General features: G+C 52.3%; 1 protein-coding gene across 1 annotated transcript; it reads right to left on the bottom strand.

Moving 5' to 3' along the window:
- Positions 1 to 71: 71 nt before the first annotated feature.
- On the bottom strand, positions 72 to 13,813 carry LOC139589428 (serine/threonine-protein kinase PAK 3-like). The gene is made up of 13 exons (XM_071425898.1): positions 13,721 to 13,813; positions 8,261 to 8,298; positions 7,753 to 7,875; positions 7,129 to 7,251; positions 6,823 to 6,902; positions 5,709 to 5,772; positions 4,413 to 4,461; positions 3,170 to 3,282; positions 2,532 to 2,649; positions 1,786 to 1,885; positions 1,160 to 1,356; positions 557 to 694; positions 72 to 161 (listed from the first exon to the last, which is right to left on the bottom strand). The coding sequence occupies exons 1-13, from the start codon at positions 13,811 to 13,813 to the stop codon at positions 72 to 74; spliced, it is 1,326 nt and encodes a 441-aa protein (XP_071281999.1).
- Positions 13,814 to 15,417: the final 1,604 nt, after the last annotated feature.

Here is a 15,417-nt window from a genome sequence, read left to right as displayed (position 1 = left end):
ACAAACTACGAGCTATAATCTACAAACTACAAACGACAAAGTGCAAACAACAACAATGGCCTCTTCCAGGGCTAGTATCTCCTGCTGGCCATAAACTGCTGCGTGGCCATGATCAGAGGCGTCAGCTCGGAGGTCGGCTTGGCTGATGTTACAAACGGATGCTGCCCAAAGAGAAAAAGAAAAACATGAACTGGTACTTTCCTCACAGGCTGAAACAGGCTTTCTCTGGCTACCAGAAAGATACAGAAAGAAGAAAAGGAGGGCATTCTGGGCACCACTGTCTCCACATCCAGGACCTTGCTACATGAGGCAAAATGGCTCCCAATCCCACAAATCCGTGACTCCAGATGTCTTCAGCTTAAGGAGATTTGGTCTAGGTGACCTTGAAAGGCTCCTTCCAAGGCATCCTAGGCCAGGATTCTCCTTTGTTTTCCTTTGCAAGCCCCCAGAGGGGAGATTCTTAGGAGCGGGCCCCATCAGATGCCTTGGACTTGAGCAGATGAGGAGCCCCTGGCAGCGGGCAGCTGGCGCAGCCTGCAGCCGCTTTGCCTTTTACCTGCAGCAGTTCCTGGGCAGACCAGCGCCTGTCCTCGTCCCTCTCCAGGCAGCAGTGCAGAAAGTCTCGCAACCACGCCGACTGTTGCCTGGGCTTCTGCAGCTTTGGCCTGCCCCCGCTGCTGATCAGCTCTTGAACCTAGAGAAGAAGGAAATGCCACGCTCTACCTGTCTCCTTCACACCCCAAACTGCTCACCCAAACATACACCCCACGGGACAGGCTCCACTCTCCCATGGCACTTTACTCCCTGCCAGAGCCTGGCAGATACCTTTCCTACCCCTACTGAAAGAACACAAAGCCACAGGCAGCCATAGCCAGTCCAATAGGCAAAGGCTCTTGCCTTCACCCCTGATTTCACTGGCTGATGGGGACTAAAAGCCCAGCTTTGCCCTTTTGTCAAAGCTTCCCGCAAGCAAAAAGGCATCACCATTTTTTGTGCGGTTCGTGCACTGCAATGGCAAGGGGACAATCTGGACAAGGAGCACGAGAGACTATGCAGCCTGGCACCTCTCATTTCCAGGTGTTAGCAAGCTTGCCAGGCAGAAGAATGGGAGCAGATTATGTTTGGGTGTCAGCAGTATCTGAGAGCAGTTGCAGCGCACCGTGCGGGAGGTTTTCATCCGGTAAGGAGGCGCCCCTTCCACCATCTCGATCCCCACAATGCCAAAGGACCAGATGTCCACTTTGGGGCCATAGAGCTTCCTGGTGAAGATTTCTGGCGCCATCCAGTAAGTGGTCCCAACAGCTGATCTCCGTTTGCTCTGCTCAGCGGTCAGCTGAGCAGCAAGGCCAAAATCAGCTGAGGAGAAAAAACAGGCCAGCGTGAATGAGGAAAGCAAAGCAAAGAAATCCCCGCTGTACCAATGTCCAAGAGGGCAGCGTGGAACCCGGCTGCCAGCAAGGGGCCATGCTGCCATTCCTCTGGCCTGCAGCCGAGGAAATACGGAATTGGCCAGTTAGCAAAAGCCCCAGCTTTCAGGCAGTGGCTTTTAGTGCCCTGAAGCTATTAGACTGTAAGTGCCTTGCTTGGGAAGGGACACACGCACAAGCCAAAGGCACTCCTGAGCCCTTGTTCCCAGCAACACCTCCCTGCACCTTGGGGCTGTGCTCTGCACTTGTATCAGGGCAGCCTGGACTGCCACAGGCACCACTGCAGGGAACCGGCAGTCACCCAAAGGCAGCCCCACACCGCAGCCTGCCACGGCTGAGCCTGGCCAACAACACCCACCCAACTTGACGGATCCGTCCAGACGCAGGAGAATGTTGTGGCTTTTGACGTCCCGGTGGATCACTTGCTTGGAGTGAAGGAAATCCAGGCCTTGCAGGCACTGAGAGAGGAAAAAGAAACACCAGCCTAAGTGGATTTCATCCCACAAGCGGGGAAGTGGCACATCTGCAACACTGCAACATTCCTGGGCCATGCTGAGCCATGGCACGACAGGCTGCTGGCAAGGGCAAGAGCTTGCTGCTCCAACACGAGGACAGCAGTGCCTTTCTAAGTGAGGGTGTGTTTGCTTCTGAAAGAGAAAGGACAATTGTTCCTCCGGCCACTGCCCTGCAACCACAGACTGAAGCAGCACTGCTGCAGTGGCTGTGCTCTCTCCAGCCAGACAAGAGTGGATGCTTTTGCAAACACCCCTTTGGTGCAAGGCTCTCTTGGAGGCTGAGCTCCATGACAGCCCAGTGTGTATCTTTGTCTGTGCCACTTATTTTACATTGTGCCACCTGCAACTTTGCCCGTCCAGGGAAGGAATGCAGCACACACAGGCTCCAGGCAAGTGTTTAGAGAAGCAAACACAAACACACTAGAAGAAAGGCAGGGACACTGGCAGGCACTTCAGATGCTCTTGCTACTGCCAGTCATAAGAGAAAGGCAGCAAGGAGACTCAGAAGATGAAATCACTCCTCTCCTTGTCACCCATTTGGAAGGACCATCCCGACCAAGGCATGGGAAGCACAGGCACCATCCCTTACCTCCCGAGAGACAGCTGCTATCTCTCCTTCTGCCAGGCGAGTCTCCCTGATGACATCGTGTAAGGAACCTCCGTCCATGTATTCCATCACGAGCCAGAGTTCCTCGTCCAGCAGGTAGCTGAAAGGAGGAAACAACAGCCTGGAGATGAAGGCGTGCACTCACACCACCTGATGGATTCTTGTTTCTGTGTCTCTCTCAGAGGAAGACAGGAGGAAGTGAGCAGTCATTCACTACGCTCTACAGGCCTTGAACTCTGGGCAGTCTAAAACACTGCTTGCTATCCACACCAACGAACAGGCCAAGGGAAATACAATCCGCAGTGCTTCGGTACACTTCAGACCCATGGGGAAAAAATCCAACCCCAAAGCCAACAAAACCATGGGGAGAGAGCACAGGAACTTTGAGGCTGTTGGCTCAGTAAGATAGGGCCAAGTCCGGCCTTTGAAAGCGCCCTTCAAACTCGGTATGCCAGGAAAGAGTAATGCAGCCCCAATGCAATCTCCTCCCAAGACACTGTAGATCAGCCCAGAAACAGGAATGAACAGCTCCATCCTCTGCCATCCACCAAAGGAGTGCTTGAACCTCTGGCTTGCAGGATGTGAATGACCTTTCACAGCAGAACAGCAGAACCACTCACCTGTCTACATAGTTGACAAGGTTGGCGTGCTTATTGCCACGCATGACCTGGATTTCATTCAGGCACAGTTCGCTGCCGCTCTCTTGCAGGAGACTAATTTTCTTTATGGCCACCTAAAACGACATGGAAAACCATGAACCAAAGAAGTCTGTGGCACAGGACCACAAGGGCAACATGGAGACAGTGATTATGGGATGATAGTGCTGGGCTGGGCCAAGCTGCCTTGTGACAGGACATCAGACCGCCTGCTCGGGCACCTCCCAGGACACAGAGCCACATAGCCTCTGCCCTGGAAACCTGGCAGAAACACGCTCTAAGCTCTCCACCTCAGAGGTCTAACAACACTCACTGTGCCCAGGGCCAGTCTTCTCCCATGGCCTTACTTTATCATCCCCATGCTCATTCACACACCTCTTGCAAGCAGGAAGCCATTTTGTGCCAGTAAAAATGGAGCAAAACTGCTGGGAAACCATTGGCACTTCTAGGGGATTGGATCATTACTCCAGCAGTCACTGGCATTCTCCATGGCACAACAACAAAGCAAACAGTTAGAGCTGTGGCAGATAAAATGCTGTCCTAAAAACATCCTGAGGGCTATTCCTCCTAAGAAATACAACCCTACATACTTCACGATGAAAAAATGCCACGATGATGAAAACATCATTAAGGACACCTCCAACAACCACAATCCTAGCACTTCCTCACTCCAGGAATTTTCATTTTGCTCCACTCAAATACTTTTCTTCACACCACTGACTTTTGCAATTACTGCCTGACTGTAAAAAGAAATAACCCAGGCCATGATCTTCTAGGGATATACACCGGGCTATGGGCAGGGCTTAGGCCCTTGAGAGACTCCTTGCAGACCACTCTGTCTAAGCACAGTTCCAAGGGCAGCACTGCAGGTGCCTACAGAACTACCAGCACGATTCCCATCTATTTGCTAACAGCCAGAAAAGAGAATTCAGGAACCCTGCAGCCCCAAAGAGGAGTGCCATGCTCTGAGACACCACCTGGGCACTAAGACCCAGCCAGCGTGTCCTCCTCTGGCCTCCTTGCATTCCCAGGGGCAGCTGAGAAGGACAAAATCTGTCCCCACTGTATTTGGCAGGGCGGACACTGCTCTGCCCTTCATCTGCCTTTGCAGCAAAGCTCTCCAGGCCACCCAAAGCTCAGCCACAGCTCACAGCAGAGGGGAGGGCACTCGAGAGCTGCAGAAGCTGCGGCGCTGCTTGGCGCTTACCTCTTCTCCTGTGGCAGTCTCCACTGCCATGCACACCGTGCCGAAACCCCTAGAAACAAAACAGCAGCGGAGAAAGAAGAAGTCCTTTAGTCCCTGCCACTGCAAGACACTGCAGTCCAATGGCAAATAAGTCCTGGGGCAAACAGTAAATGGAATAGGACAGATTCTCGTCTGGGTCTTTCCCCCCTTTTCTCTTTCTGTATCTGTACATGTGTGGGATTTTTCCAGGAACTTGCCAGTTGGGCCTTCTCACACTTCTCCCTGGAGCCTGTCTGCCAAACTCAAGCACCACTACTGAGGCCTTCTGAGAAGGCTGAGGCCACGGAACAGCCATTGCAGGAAAGCCTCCAGACACAGATCCCTTCTCCAGCTTGCAAGGAAGTTAGTGCCCGGCCACAGCTGCAGCCACAGCCAGAGCAGGGAAAGGCTTCCATTGCTGCACACACAAATGGAGAAGTCCTCAAAACACAGGATGCTTGGACAGCGGCGTTCTGAGTCCAGAGCTGTTGTCAGCTGCTTCTCTTCGGTGCACCAGACACCTGGAGGACTCTGCTTTTCTGAAGATTTCTCGTACATTTGCCTTCTCACAGGGAAAATGTTGCAAATCAGTCCCATTTCCAGTCAGCAGAGCCGGCTTTCAAAGGGAACAGCTTGGTGGATCCTTTGCAGGAAAGGCCTAAACCCCACAGGATCCACCAGGGTTCTGCCATCAGCCAGATGATGCCTTTTCCTCTGGAGTGCATTGGCACTGGCCATTGCCCTGAAGCTTTGTCTTTTGCCACCTCAGCTACAAAAGAGAGCTGCTTCTTTCATTTCTGCTTTTGGCTGCTAGGCTAGGTGGTGGCCATCCAGACCACTGAATCTTGCTTTCAGCAAAATACTGGAAAGAAATGTTACCCAGAGCTGTTCCCTGACAGCTGTCAGCTGCTGACTTGACCTCTGAGGCAACAAAATTTCTCCTCCTTTCATTCCCACGCATTCTGTATTCTTTTGAGACATGCCAAAATGATTTCTCCTAGGAAGAGCGGCAATCAGGTGCAACAGACTTGAGGGACAGGAGATCTGCCAGGTGCTGCTCTTTGCCGCAGAAAAGACATTGCCAGCGTCCAGGTGTCTTTGCCGCCCTGCCTTCGGACCACAGCTGTAAATGCTGACCAGTACTGAGAGATCATCAGGCATCATCCTAACGCAGTGTCTGAACAGCTTTGGAGCTTGCCTGACGTCGCTCTGGGGAGATGTGACACCAGCAAAATGCACAGGCCCTGCCTTTGAAGAAGGAGCTGTGGCTGCACTCACCCTTTGCCAATGGTTTCCAGCTCTGTGTATTCAGCCTCAGGATCTCCCTCGCTCACCAGCATCTCTGTAAAAATCCCAAGGAAAGATGCTCACTTCAAAAGAGATCCCACCCTGCAGCAGATCAGAAAGGCAGCCCCACTCTCTGCGACTCTGGGCCCTTTCAACTCAGGCAGTCGGCAAACAACAACACCACCGCACCACCACCACCACCACCACCTCAGAAACAACAGCAGCAAGACGAGCAGCCCTGCAGCACAGATGGCCTGCACCAAACTAGACGTCTAAACTAAAATCTAAGCACGTGCAGAAACAGTCAGAGGATGCAGGGATCAGAAAGCTGTAACCAAGAGAACTGGTTGTTGTCTAGAAATGTTAAGGGCAGCAGGAATAACAAAACCTTGCTGTTCCTGGCAATCAACACTCTGTGACCTTCAAGCAAAGCTTTAATCCTTGCAAACATCAAAGGCATCCTGGCTCCTGGAATCAATTGTTCTCAACAGCTGCCCTTTGCAGGACAGCAAGAATATTGCAGAGTGCTTCCAGCAGAAGCACAATCTGCAGCTTTAAGCAGGACAATTTTGCCTAAACAATGGCCTTCTGCCTTTCAGGAGCAGCAGCTCATGTTCCAACCTACTGTGCTGGGCCTTAGGAATGAGGTGCCTCAGCCTTTAGGACAGGCCGAGTTTTGAAGATGACCTTGGCCGTGCCCCACAGGAGCTCCTTGAGGCCTACTCATTGGCTGGGTCACGGCCTCCTGCTCAGCCAGAAACAATCTCTGGTTTGCCTTTTGCCTCCAGGGAAGCTCAGGCAAAGCCAAGCCAGGCTGAGCTGCTCTCAGAGGCAGGAGCAACACCCCGGTGACCCCTCACCACCTCAAAGCACAACAACAGGTCCTGTGTGGAGGCCTCAGGAGCTGGCACTCAGCTGAGGAGGAACAGGAGCTGGGACAGCTCATGCCGACACACGCACACACAGGGCACTGCTCCAGCAGACAAGGATCACAAAGGACGTACTCAGCATGGCCAGGCACTTGTCCTCTGTCCTCTCTCCCAGCTGCTCTCTGCTGCCAGAGGAGCTACTGGTGCTCCAGATGCACGAGCTGCTCCCGCTGCACTTGCCAGCTTGGGGACTGGAGGCTCCTTCAGAGCCTTCTGCTGCAGCTCCTGCAGGTGCCAGGACAGAGGAGGTGGAGCTCTGGGAAAAGAAATGAGTGAGGTCACAAATGTGCCTGGCAGAGGTGCCCCTGCCATCCCATTTCAAATGCAAGCCCCTGGGAAGATGCTGCTGGCCACAGCCAGGGCTCTTCACCTCTCAGCTTTTGCAGCCCGCTTCTCCAGCTCAAGGCCCAAAATCCAAAGGCTGCTTTTACACCACGGACAAAATGACACCACACACACTGCTAACCAAAGCAGGCACTTACTGATGATGTTTGCTCTGGGCCTGGGCTGACAGCAGGGGCAGGTTCATGAGCACCTTCCTCCTCTTCAGCCTCTTCCTCGCGTGCAGAGGCAGCCAGAGCAGGTGCTGACGCTGCCCTTCTGCTCTGGGGACACACAGCAGCATGAGGGACAGGAAAGAACCTGGCATTCACCACCTCACCTATATTCAGCTACAGGCCCCGCTGCATCTCAGCTGTTCCTTTAGCTACTGACAGCTGCTGTCTGCGCAGGGCCAGGTCCCTCCTGGGGACAGTGTCTCCTCATATCCTGCAAGCTTCTGAACTGCACCTTTGCACTGCTCTCTTCACTGGGGACAGGGAGCCTGCACAGCCACTGGCCACCAAGGGCCTCACTTGTACCCCAGCAGCATGCCAAGACATCCTAATGCTACCTCCTGTCTCTTGCTAAGACAAATTCACAGCCCCTGTCAGAACAGTAGGAAGGTGATCCCTGAACTTCCAAGTTCCAGGCCTCACTGCCTGCGGGAAGGGCAGGAAAGATTCCAGCCCTCAGCATCTTCAGCCAGGCACGGGAGGTGCTGTCTGATCAGAAACTTGCAGCTATGCTTTGCTCCAGCCACAGGACTGCCCAGAGCTGCCACTTACTGATGCTGCATGCTCAGGCCTTGCAGTGGCAGCAGGTACACTTTGCTGGGCATCTTCCTCCCCTTGGGCCTCTTCTTCAGGAAGACACACAGCCACTGGAGGCTCCGAGGTTCCCTTTGGGCTCTGCAGACAGACAGCAGCGTCAGGGACACGTAACCTCCTTTATATTCAGCTCTAGACCCAGATGCACTCAGGAGAAAGCATCTGCAGAGAAATGGGATTCTAAGGTGCTCAGACTCAAGTAGAATGGGCCAGCTAGATGGGACTGCACTCTCTTGTACAGGAGAAATTCCATCATGGCAGCCACCACTTTCAGCTGCTTAAAAGTTCTGGAAAGGAACGGGAGAAAACAGCCCTGGGTCCTCCTGCTGCTGCTGTTGCTGCAAAGGGCCTGGACTGTACTTTCATTCATCCAGCCAGGCTGGCACCGGACTGCAACAGGCCCAGCTCACAGCTTGCTCCGCAATTGCCAAATGCTACCAAGGCCAGAGGCTCCTTTGCCACTCACCCAAAGAGCGGATTCTCTCCAGGCACGGCTGATGTGACCTGCAACACACAAGGGAAAAAGAACCAGATGCTCTAAGAAAACTGCCTGTGCTGGCCATGCCCACCCCAAAGTCAACCCAAAGACAGAGCATTCTGCTTTCACTACACCACTCCAGCAGCATCCCTTGTGGCACACAGCAAGCAAGACAACAGCAGCACAACATACTGCCTGGTGTCTACCTTTTCTCCTCTTTGGCCCCTCAACCCCTAGAAACTTGAGACTGAGAAAGTCTACAAGTGGTTCTCTAACAGTCATTGCTTCTGCCCCACCTCACCCAGCAGCCCCTACAGCTCCTGTAGGCGCTCTTTCCTGTATTTCCTCCTCTCTTTCCTGTATTTCAGTCTTCTCAAGACATTGCATGCAGCAATTGCCATGAGCTTACTGAAAACCTTTCCCCAGGGAGGCTTCACCCAAGTCCCTCTGAGCCATGGTGGCAGTCCTATCATGACACAGCACAGGAACAGCTCCTGTGTGTGGGAGCATACAAGAACTCCTCAGAAATGGCTGTCTCAGAGGCCTTTACCAAGCGCATTCTGTGATTTCATCACAGAACAAATGGCTCTTTTAGCGCGCAGGAAGTGTCAAGTTCCACAGGCACATGCTGGGATGAGGGAATGCAGACAAGAAGCCTTGAACTGAGGGACTTTGCCTCAGTCCTGGAGAGCAGTGCACAGCTTTTACAAGGACTCCTGCCAAGCTCTCTCTTCCAGTCTTCCCATCCTGGAAGTTGTCTTGCTTGAGCCAGCAAACTGAGGAGACTCCAGACTCCATTGCCACAGGCCGTGGCACGGCAGGAGCGGAATCCCCGCAGGCTACATCACAAATGCTGCCCATGCCCCACTGGCTAGAGACACGCCCTTCTTAGCTGGAGCTGTGGGCACGGGCGTTACCCAGCTGAAGGCCTCTTTGTGGCATTTGGGTTTCCATATGCTGCACTGAAGAAAAACGTCTACTTACGTGCCAGGTGGGTGAAAAAGTAGCCGGAATAAGCCACGGTAAAAGCCGTGAAAGCTGCAGCACACACTCCCTCCATGGCTGGAGCAGTGCTGCTCAATCTGCAAGGGACAAAGCCTGTAGGGAGAAAAGAAAAAAACTCAGAGTCCTGCTGGCAGAGACCTCGTCGATCAGCAGGCTCCCCTGCAGTGAGCGTGCCGCAGAGCTGCTCTGCACACTGAGCCCTTGCCGGCCTCGGCACAGCAACTCTGCCTGACAACGCTGCCATGCGGCCGCTGACATCACAATAGCAGTGCCCTGGGCTGCTTTGTGAGTTCATGCACAGAACCACACCTTCTCCACAGATAATGCCAAAAAAAGCCTGCAGCGTTCTCCTCTGCTACAAAGCCACACAAAAAGCCCTCCTAGTCCATCACCTGTTGCTCAAGGCATCTAAGAGTAAAAACACACTAAGCCCCTCTAGCCCACACTGAGAAGCTGAGCACTGAGAAGGGAGCAGGATGTGAGGAACCACATTAGTGCTCTTTGGCCACTATTGCTTCTGAGCAAAAACCAGAAGGCTTCTTCCAGCGGGACCTCCCTTAGTTCCAGAAAGCAGCAAACTATCAGAACCCAGGAAATTCCTCTGGCTGCCCTGGAGGGCTCAAGCCGCTGCCCGGGGGCTCAGAGACTTTGGCACAGAGCCCAAGATGCCTGTGCCTTTGATTTAGCCCTTGGAAAAAACAGTCACCAATCTTGATATGAAGAATTACAAGTCAAAAGAGTTTAAGTAGAATAATAGGTAGTTTGTCACCAGGTGAAAAATAGATTTTTGAGGTTTTGAAAATGACCGCTTGGGGGTCTCAAGATGGAGGAATTTGGATGTGCCTTGTCCTTCTTCCTCCTTCTTCCTAGCCTCCATCTTCTGAGTGATGTTGGCACTTTTAGATTGGTTTAGAGGAGAAGCGCACTGTCTCACATAGGTGATAGGTATTGGGAAGTTATTGTAAATAGTGTACACATAGTTTTGGGTATAAAAAGACAACACTGCCTCTGAGGTGGGCAGAGTGTCTCAACCCAACCTGCTAGACAGACCTTGGCGGGTCGGAGAAAGAATATCATAGATAAGAAACAATAAACAACCTTGAGACCAAGAACAGAAGAGTTCCCACTCCTTCTTCAACTGCCGGGCTGAGGAAAGAGACTTTCTAACGCATCTCAGGGTCACTCTGACCAGCAGAGATTCCAAGAGCAAACAAGGAGAAGCACGACTTCAATGACATTGAGAGTTTCCTCCTAGGTACAGAGATAAGGCCATGTGTCTTTCAGCACTGTTTATTCAAAACATTTTACATCACTGCCGTGGCTGGGATTTCAGCAGGGAAACGCCATGACAGGAAATGCAAGGAGGATCCTTCTCTCTGACTCACTCTAGCAGAGAGGCCTTGGCACCAAAGCACCACCACCATTTTTTCCCCCCACTTTTGTCCTTCCTCAGTAATTTTTAGAACACAGGGCTGAGATGGGTGGCACTGAAGTGACAGCTCTGAAACACAGCTGAAACCATCAGGGCCAGGGGGGCATGTGCGACTGTTTTTCTTCTCCAGCAGAACAAGGCAAGCCAGAGTGCTGACACTGATACCAAGTGAGTTCAGCCAAGCCCAAAGGGAGTGCAGCCAAGCCAAGTGCAGCCCAGCAGGCTGGTAGGAAGAGGCAGCAAAGCGGCAGATCCCATTGCCACGCACACGCCCGGCGTGGCGGACTGATGGCAGCGGCAGTGCCAAACAGAGCTCCGCAGGGAGAGACAGACACCCATCACCATCGCCACTGCCACCAGCAGTGCCGCAGAGAGGGAGCAGCAAACTGCCACTGCAGGGCCAGAGCTGCTCCCGGCAGCACCAGCAGCACCCATCTACCATCAGAACCATGCTGGAAGCCCTGGCCATCCTGTCTTTGCTCCAGGGGCCCCGTGTGACACTGCACCTTTCTTGCTTAAGCCATTACCTCTTTCGCACAATTTTCTTCCTATTGTCGTCTACTGCTTTTTTTTTCTTTTTCCCCTCACTACATTATAACTCTAACATTCTCAGCTTCTCATAGATTGGTTTTTCCATTGTCCCCCTCCATTGTGGTGGAGAAGGGGAGAGAGGAGAGGCTTTCCCAGGACTATCTCAAGATGAGGACATAGAAAGGAGGGAAGGCCTTAGAAAGAAAAAACCACACTCAGGATGCCTCTTTGGGAGGGAAGCAAATGTGCAAGCTTCTTAATATCCAGCCACAAATCTCTGGAGTCTTGACAGCCAAGAAGCACAGGTAGCTGCAAACCTTGTTGTGAGACACTGGAGGACATTGCTGGCTCAAGCCCTTTCAGGCGCTTGTAGGTGGGGAAAGGGGCAGATCAAGCCTTGCTCTGCTGAGGCCATGCCCTACTCTGCACGCCCCACACCCCCAGGCCTGCATCCCAGCCCAGCTGTGGCCGCTGATCCCTGGCACACCAGAGGCAAGGCTCCACACCTGTGTCTGGAGCCCCTAACCCAGCTCCTAAATGGCCAGGTGAGTGGCAGCCCCATGTGGGGGAAGGCCCCAGGAAAGCCAAAGGCTCTTTACCTCGGGATGTGTGGCCACCACATCTCTTGACCCTACCTCCGCTTGGTCTCATTTGCAAGCTGAGCTTCCTATCCCCTTTCAAAGCCTTTCACAGTCTAGTGCTCTGTCAACAGTGCCTCAGTTCCATGGTGGGAATTCTGAAGTCCTTTCAGAGAAGCCTTGCCTGAAAGAGAACAGGTCTGGCTTGCAGTGCATTGCCCTGGAGGCCTTAGGAAGTTGCTTTGCCAGCCATTACCCACTTACTGGCCAAAAAACACATGTGAAAGACTGAAGCTTTGCCAGCTGTGACAGTGGCCCAAAGAGAAGGCAGTTAGGGGCAAAATAAGGAGAATTATTTTGGTGCTGGCACGCACATCAGGTACCAGGTGGGTGAGAAAAGCCATCTGTAAATAGCTCAGCTGACAATCAGGGAGGGGAAGGTGCAAAGAAAGGCAGAGGTAGAAATCTCAAAGGAATGAGAGGACTATGGACAGAAGTTGAAACTAGCCTAAAGAAAAAGAAAAAAAAGAGTAATTGGATAAAATACTGAAAAAATTAAGCAAGTCTTCTCTTGGTGCTGGATGGTGCATTGGGGGATAGTGTTGGCAGCTTGGGTGCCCATCCCAAAGCCATCACGTGTTTTCCCTCTGCTCTGAGACGGGTTCAGACAGGCTGTTGATCTGCATGGCCACTCCCAGTTGGCCCCAGAGTCCTCTCCACTTCATGATCAGCTCACCATAAGTTTTCTGGCTGTCATCCGTTGTGGCATCTCTTCTCCTGAGCCTTGGTGTTGGTCACTGTTGTCTGAGGTGTGGCTGTGTGGTCGTTTCTGGCCCGTGCCCTCCAGGACAAACCCCCACACTCCCCCTTTTTTGTTTTATTTAAAATGAAAGGTATAACAATCATAGTAAAAATAATATCTTCTTATAGCTAAAACCAACACAATACTTAGTAGATTTTAACAAAACTTGGGAATTAAAATAAACAGGTGGGTTGATATTGCAGACATAAGCAAACAATAAGTAAATACAATTTTCATTTGCCGTCACTTCTCAGGCCCTGACTCCCAGACGGCTCCCGCCACTTCATTCCCCCTCACTTACCCACAAAACAAAAGAGAACAGAAAATCAAAGCCAAAAGACTTGGGGTGACACCTTTCCCGAGTGGCCTTCAGCAAACACACAAGTCAAAAGAAAAGGTTTCATGGGGGACTAGAATGGGGGAACCTTCCGGTGATGCAGGGCACAGGACTCCTGTGGGGGCAACAGAGTCGGTCCTCCAGCTGTTTTATTCTCAACTTCTATTATAGCTCTGACCTATGAAATATGTATTGCAGCAAAAATGGGAGTCTGCTAATACAAGAGGAAAGCAGGGGCAGGGTTGAGGGCAGTCAGAAAGTGGGATAGGGTAGAATCCAGGATGCCTGCCAGGGCCATCCTGGCAAGGGGTCAGAAGAGGAGGGGAGATGGCAGATGGCTGGTGGCTCGCCTATGCTTGCTCTTCAGCAGGTTCCATCTCCCGGCCTGTCCTTCCCAGGGACAATGGGTTCAAGGAAGCAGGGGTGGAACAGGAAAACTGGGAAAGGAAGTCTATCAAATATTGTGCAACTAAAATTTAAATTTAAATGGTAGTCAAATATACCGTCAGTTACCACCAAACATAGCAAAGTAAATGATTTTCAATAATCACGGTATCAAATGTATATTGAAACGATAAACAGGAGACCATGGGAGAGGGTAAAGTCTAGGGGACATTCTTCCAGGCCACAGCCCCGGGAAGTGCCCTAGCAGGCCCACAGGCCTCCACAGTGGCTCAGGGCAGGTCCCAACTGCACAAGTTTTCACTCCCTCATGTTGGCCTTGGTTCCTGTGGCAGAACTTGCCTTCCCGCTGGACACTCACTTGCGCCTGAGCCCCTGGAGAAGCCCGGCTCCCTCCCCCTCTGCCCACAGCCACAGCAGCATCCCCAGCAGTGACACCACTGCTCTGCTCCATTCTGCCCTACTCTGCTCCTCTAGCCACAGCTGCAATGCCTCTATCTCCACAAGAGCTTGTGGAGACTTGTGAAGGAAGAAGACCTTTGCACGCTTCCAAACCCTGTCACAAACCCCATAGAAGAAACACCTGACCAATCAGAAGCAAATTTAGAGCTTATTCACAGGGTGAGAACAAAGGGAAGCTTCCAGCACAGTGAAGGTTTTATTTATTATAGTATTTATTTTGCCTATTCGAATAAAGAGACTACGAACTATGACCTAGAAACTAGAAACTTCAAACTACGAGCTATAATCTACAAACTACAAACTACAAAGTGCAAACAAGAACAATGGCCTCTTCCAGGGCTAGTATCTCCTGCTGGCCATAAACTGCTGCGTGGCCATGATCAGAGGCGTCAGCTCGGAGGTCGGCTTGGCTGATGTTACAAACGGATGCTGCCCAAAGAGAAAAAGAAAAACATGAACTGGTACTTTCCTCACAGGCTGAAACAGGCTTTCTCTGGCTACCAGAAAGATACAGAAAGAAGAAAAGGAGGGCATTCTGGGCACCACTGTCTCCACATCCAGGACCTTGCTACATGAGGCAAAATGGCTCCCAATCCCACAAATCCGTGACTCCAGATGTCTTCAGCTTAAGGAGATTTGGTCTAGGTGACCTTGAAAGGCTCCTTCCAAGGCATCCTAGGCCAGGATTCTCCTTTGTTTTCCTTTGCAAGCCCCCAGAGGGGAGATTCTTAGGAGCGGGCCCCATCAGATGCCTTGGACTTGAGCAGATGAGGAGCCCCTGGCAGCGGGCAGCTGGCGCAGCCTGCAGCCGCTTTGCCTTTTACCTGCAGCAGTTCCTGGGCAGACCAGCGCCTGTCCTCGTCCCTCTCCAGGCAGCAGTGCAGAAAGTCTCGCAACCACGCCGACTGTTGCCTGGGCTTCTGCAGCTTTGGCCTGCCCCCGCTGCTGATCAGCTCTTGAACCTAGAGAAGAAGGAAATGCCACGCTCTACCTGTCTCCTTCACACCCCAAACTGCTCACCCAAACATACACCCCACGGGACAGGCTCCATTCTCCCGTGGCACTTTACTCCCTGCCAGAGCCTGGCAGATACCTTTCCTACCCCTACTGAAAGAACACAAAGCCACAGGCAGCCATAGCCAGTCCAATAGGCAAAGGCTCTTGCCTTCACCCCTGATTTCACTGGCTGATGGGGACTAAAAGCCCAGCTTTGCCCTTTTGTCAAAGCTTCCCGCAAGCAAAAAGGCATCACCATTTTTTGTGCGGTTCGTGCACTGCAATGGCAAGGGGACAATCTGGACAAGGAGCACGAGAGACTATGCAGCCTGGCACCTCTCATTTCCAGGTGTTAGCAAGCTTGCCAGGCAGAAGAATGGGAGCAGATTATGTTTGGGTGTCAGCAGTATCTGAGAGCAGTTGCAGCGCACCGTGCGGGAGGTTTTCATCCGGTAAGGAGGCGCCCCTTCCACCATCTCGATCCCCACAATGCCAAAGGACCAGATGTCCACTTTGGGGCCATAGAGCTTCCTGGTGAAGATTTCTGGCGCCATCCAGTAAGTGGTCCCAACAGCTGATCTCCGTTTGCTCTGCTCAGCG

The sequence above is a fragment of the Agelaius tricolor genome, unplaced genomic scaffold (genome assembly GCF_023055355.1).
Source record: "Agelaius tricolor isolate 1412-34295 unplaced genomic scaffold, bAgeTri1.0.p SCAF_4, whole genome shotgun sequence".
NCBI classification, from domain to species: Eukaryota; Metazoa; Chordata; class Aves; order Passeriformes; family Icteridae; genus Agelaius; species Agelaius tricolor.
The sequence above is the reverse complement of the archived record's forward strand: the minus strand, read 5'-3'. Positions and strand labels throughout refer to the sequence as shown.

Bases quoted from the DNA above. Each gene is read 5' to 3' on its own strand.
- LOC139589428 (XM_071425898.1), bottom strand. From the start codon at position 13,813: ATGGAGCAGAGCAGTGGTGTCACTGCTGGGGATGCTGCTGTGGCTGTG. The intron at 6,903-7,128 runs GTAAGTGCCTGC...TTCTTTTCCCAG, and splicing joins GCCCAGAGCAAACATCATCA to AGCTCCACCTCCTCTGTCCT. The intron at 3,283-4,412 runs GTAAGCGCCAAG...ATGTCGTTTTAG, and splicing joins AGACTGCCACAGGAGAAGAG to GTGGCCATAAAGAAAATTAG.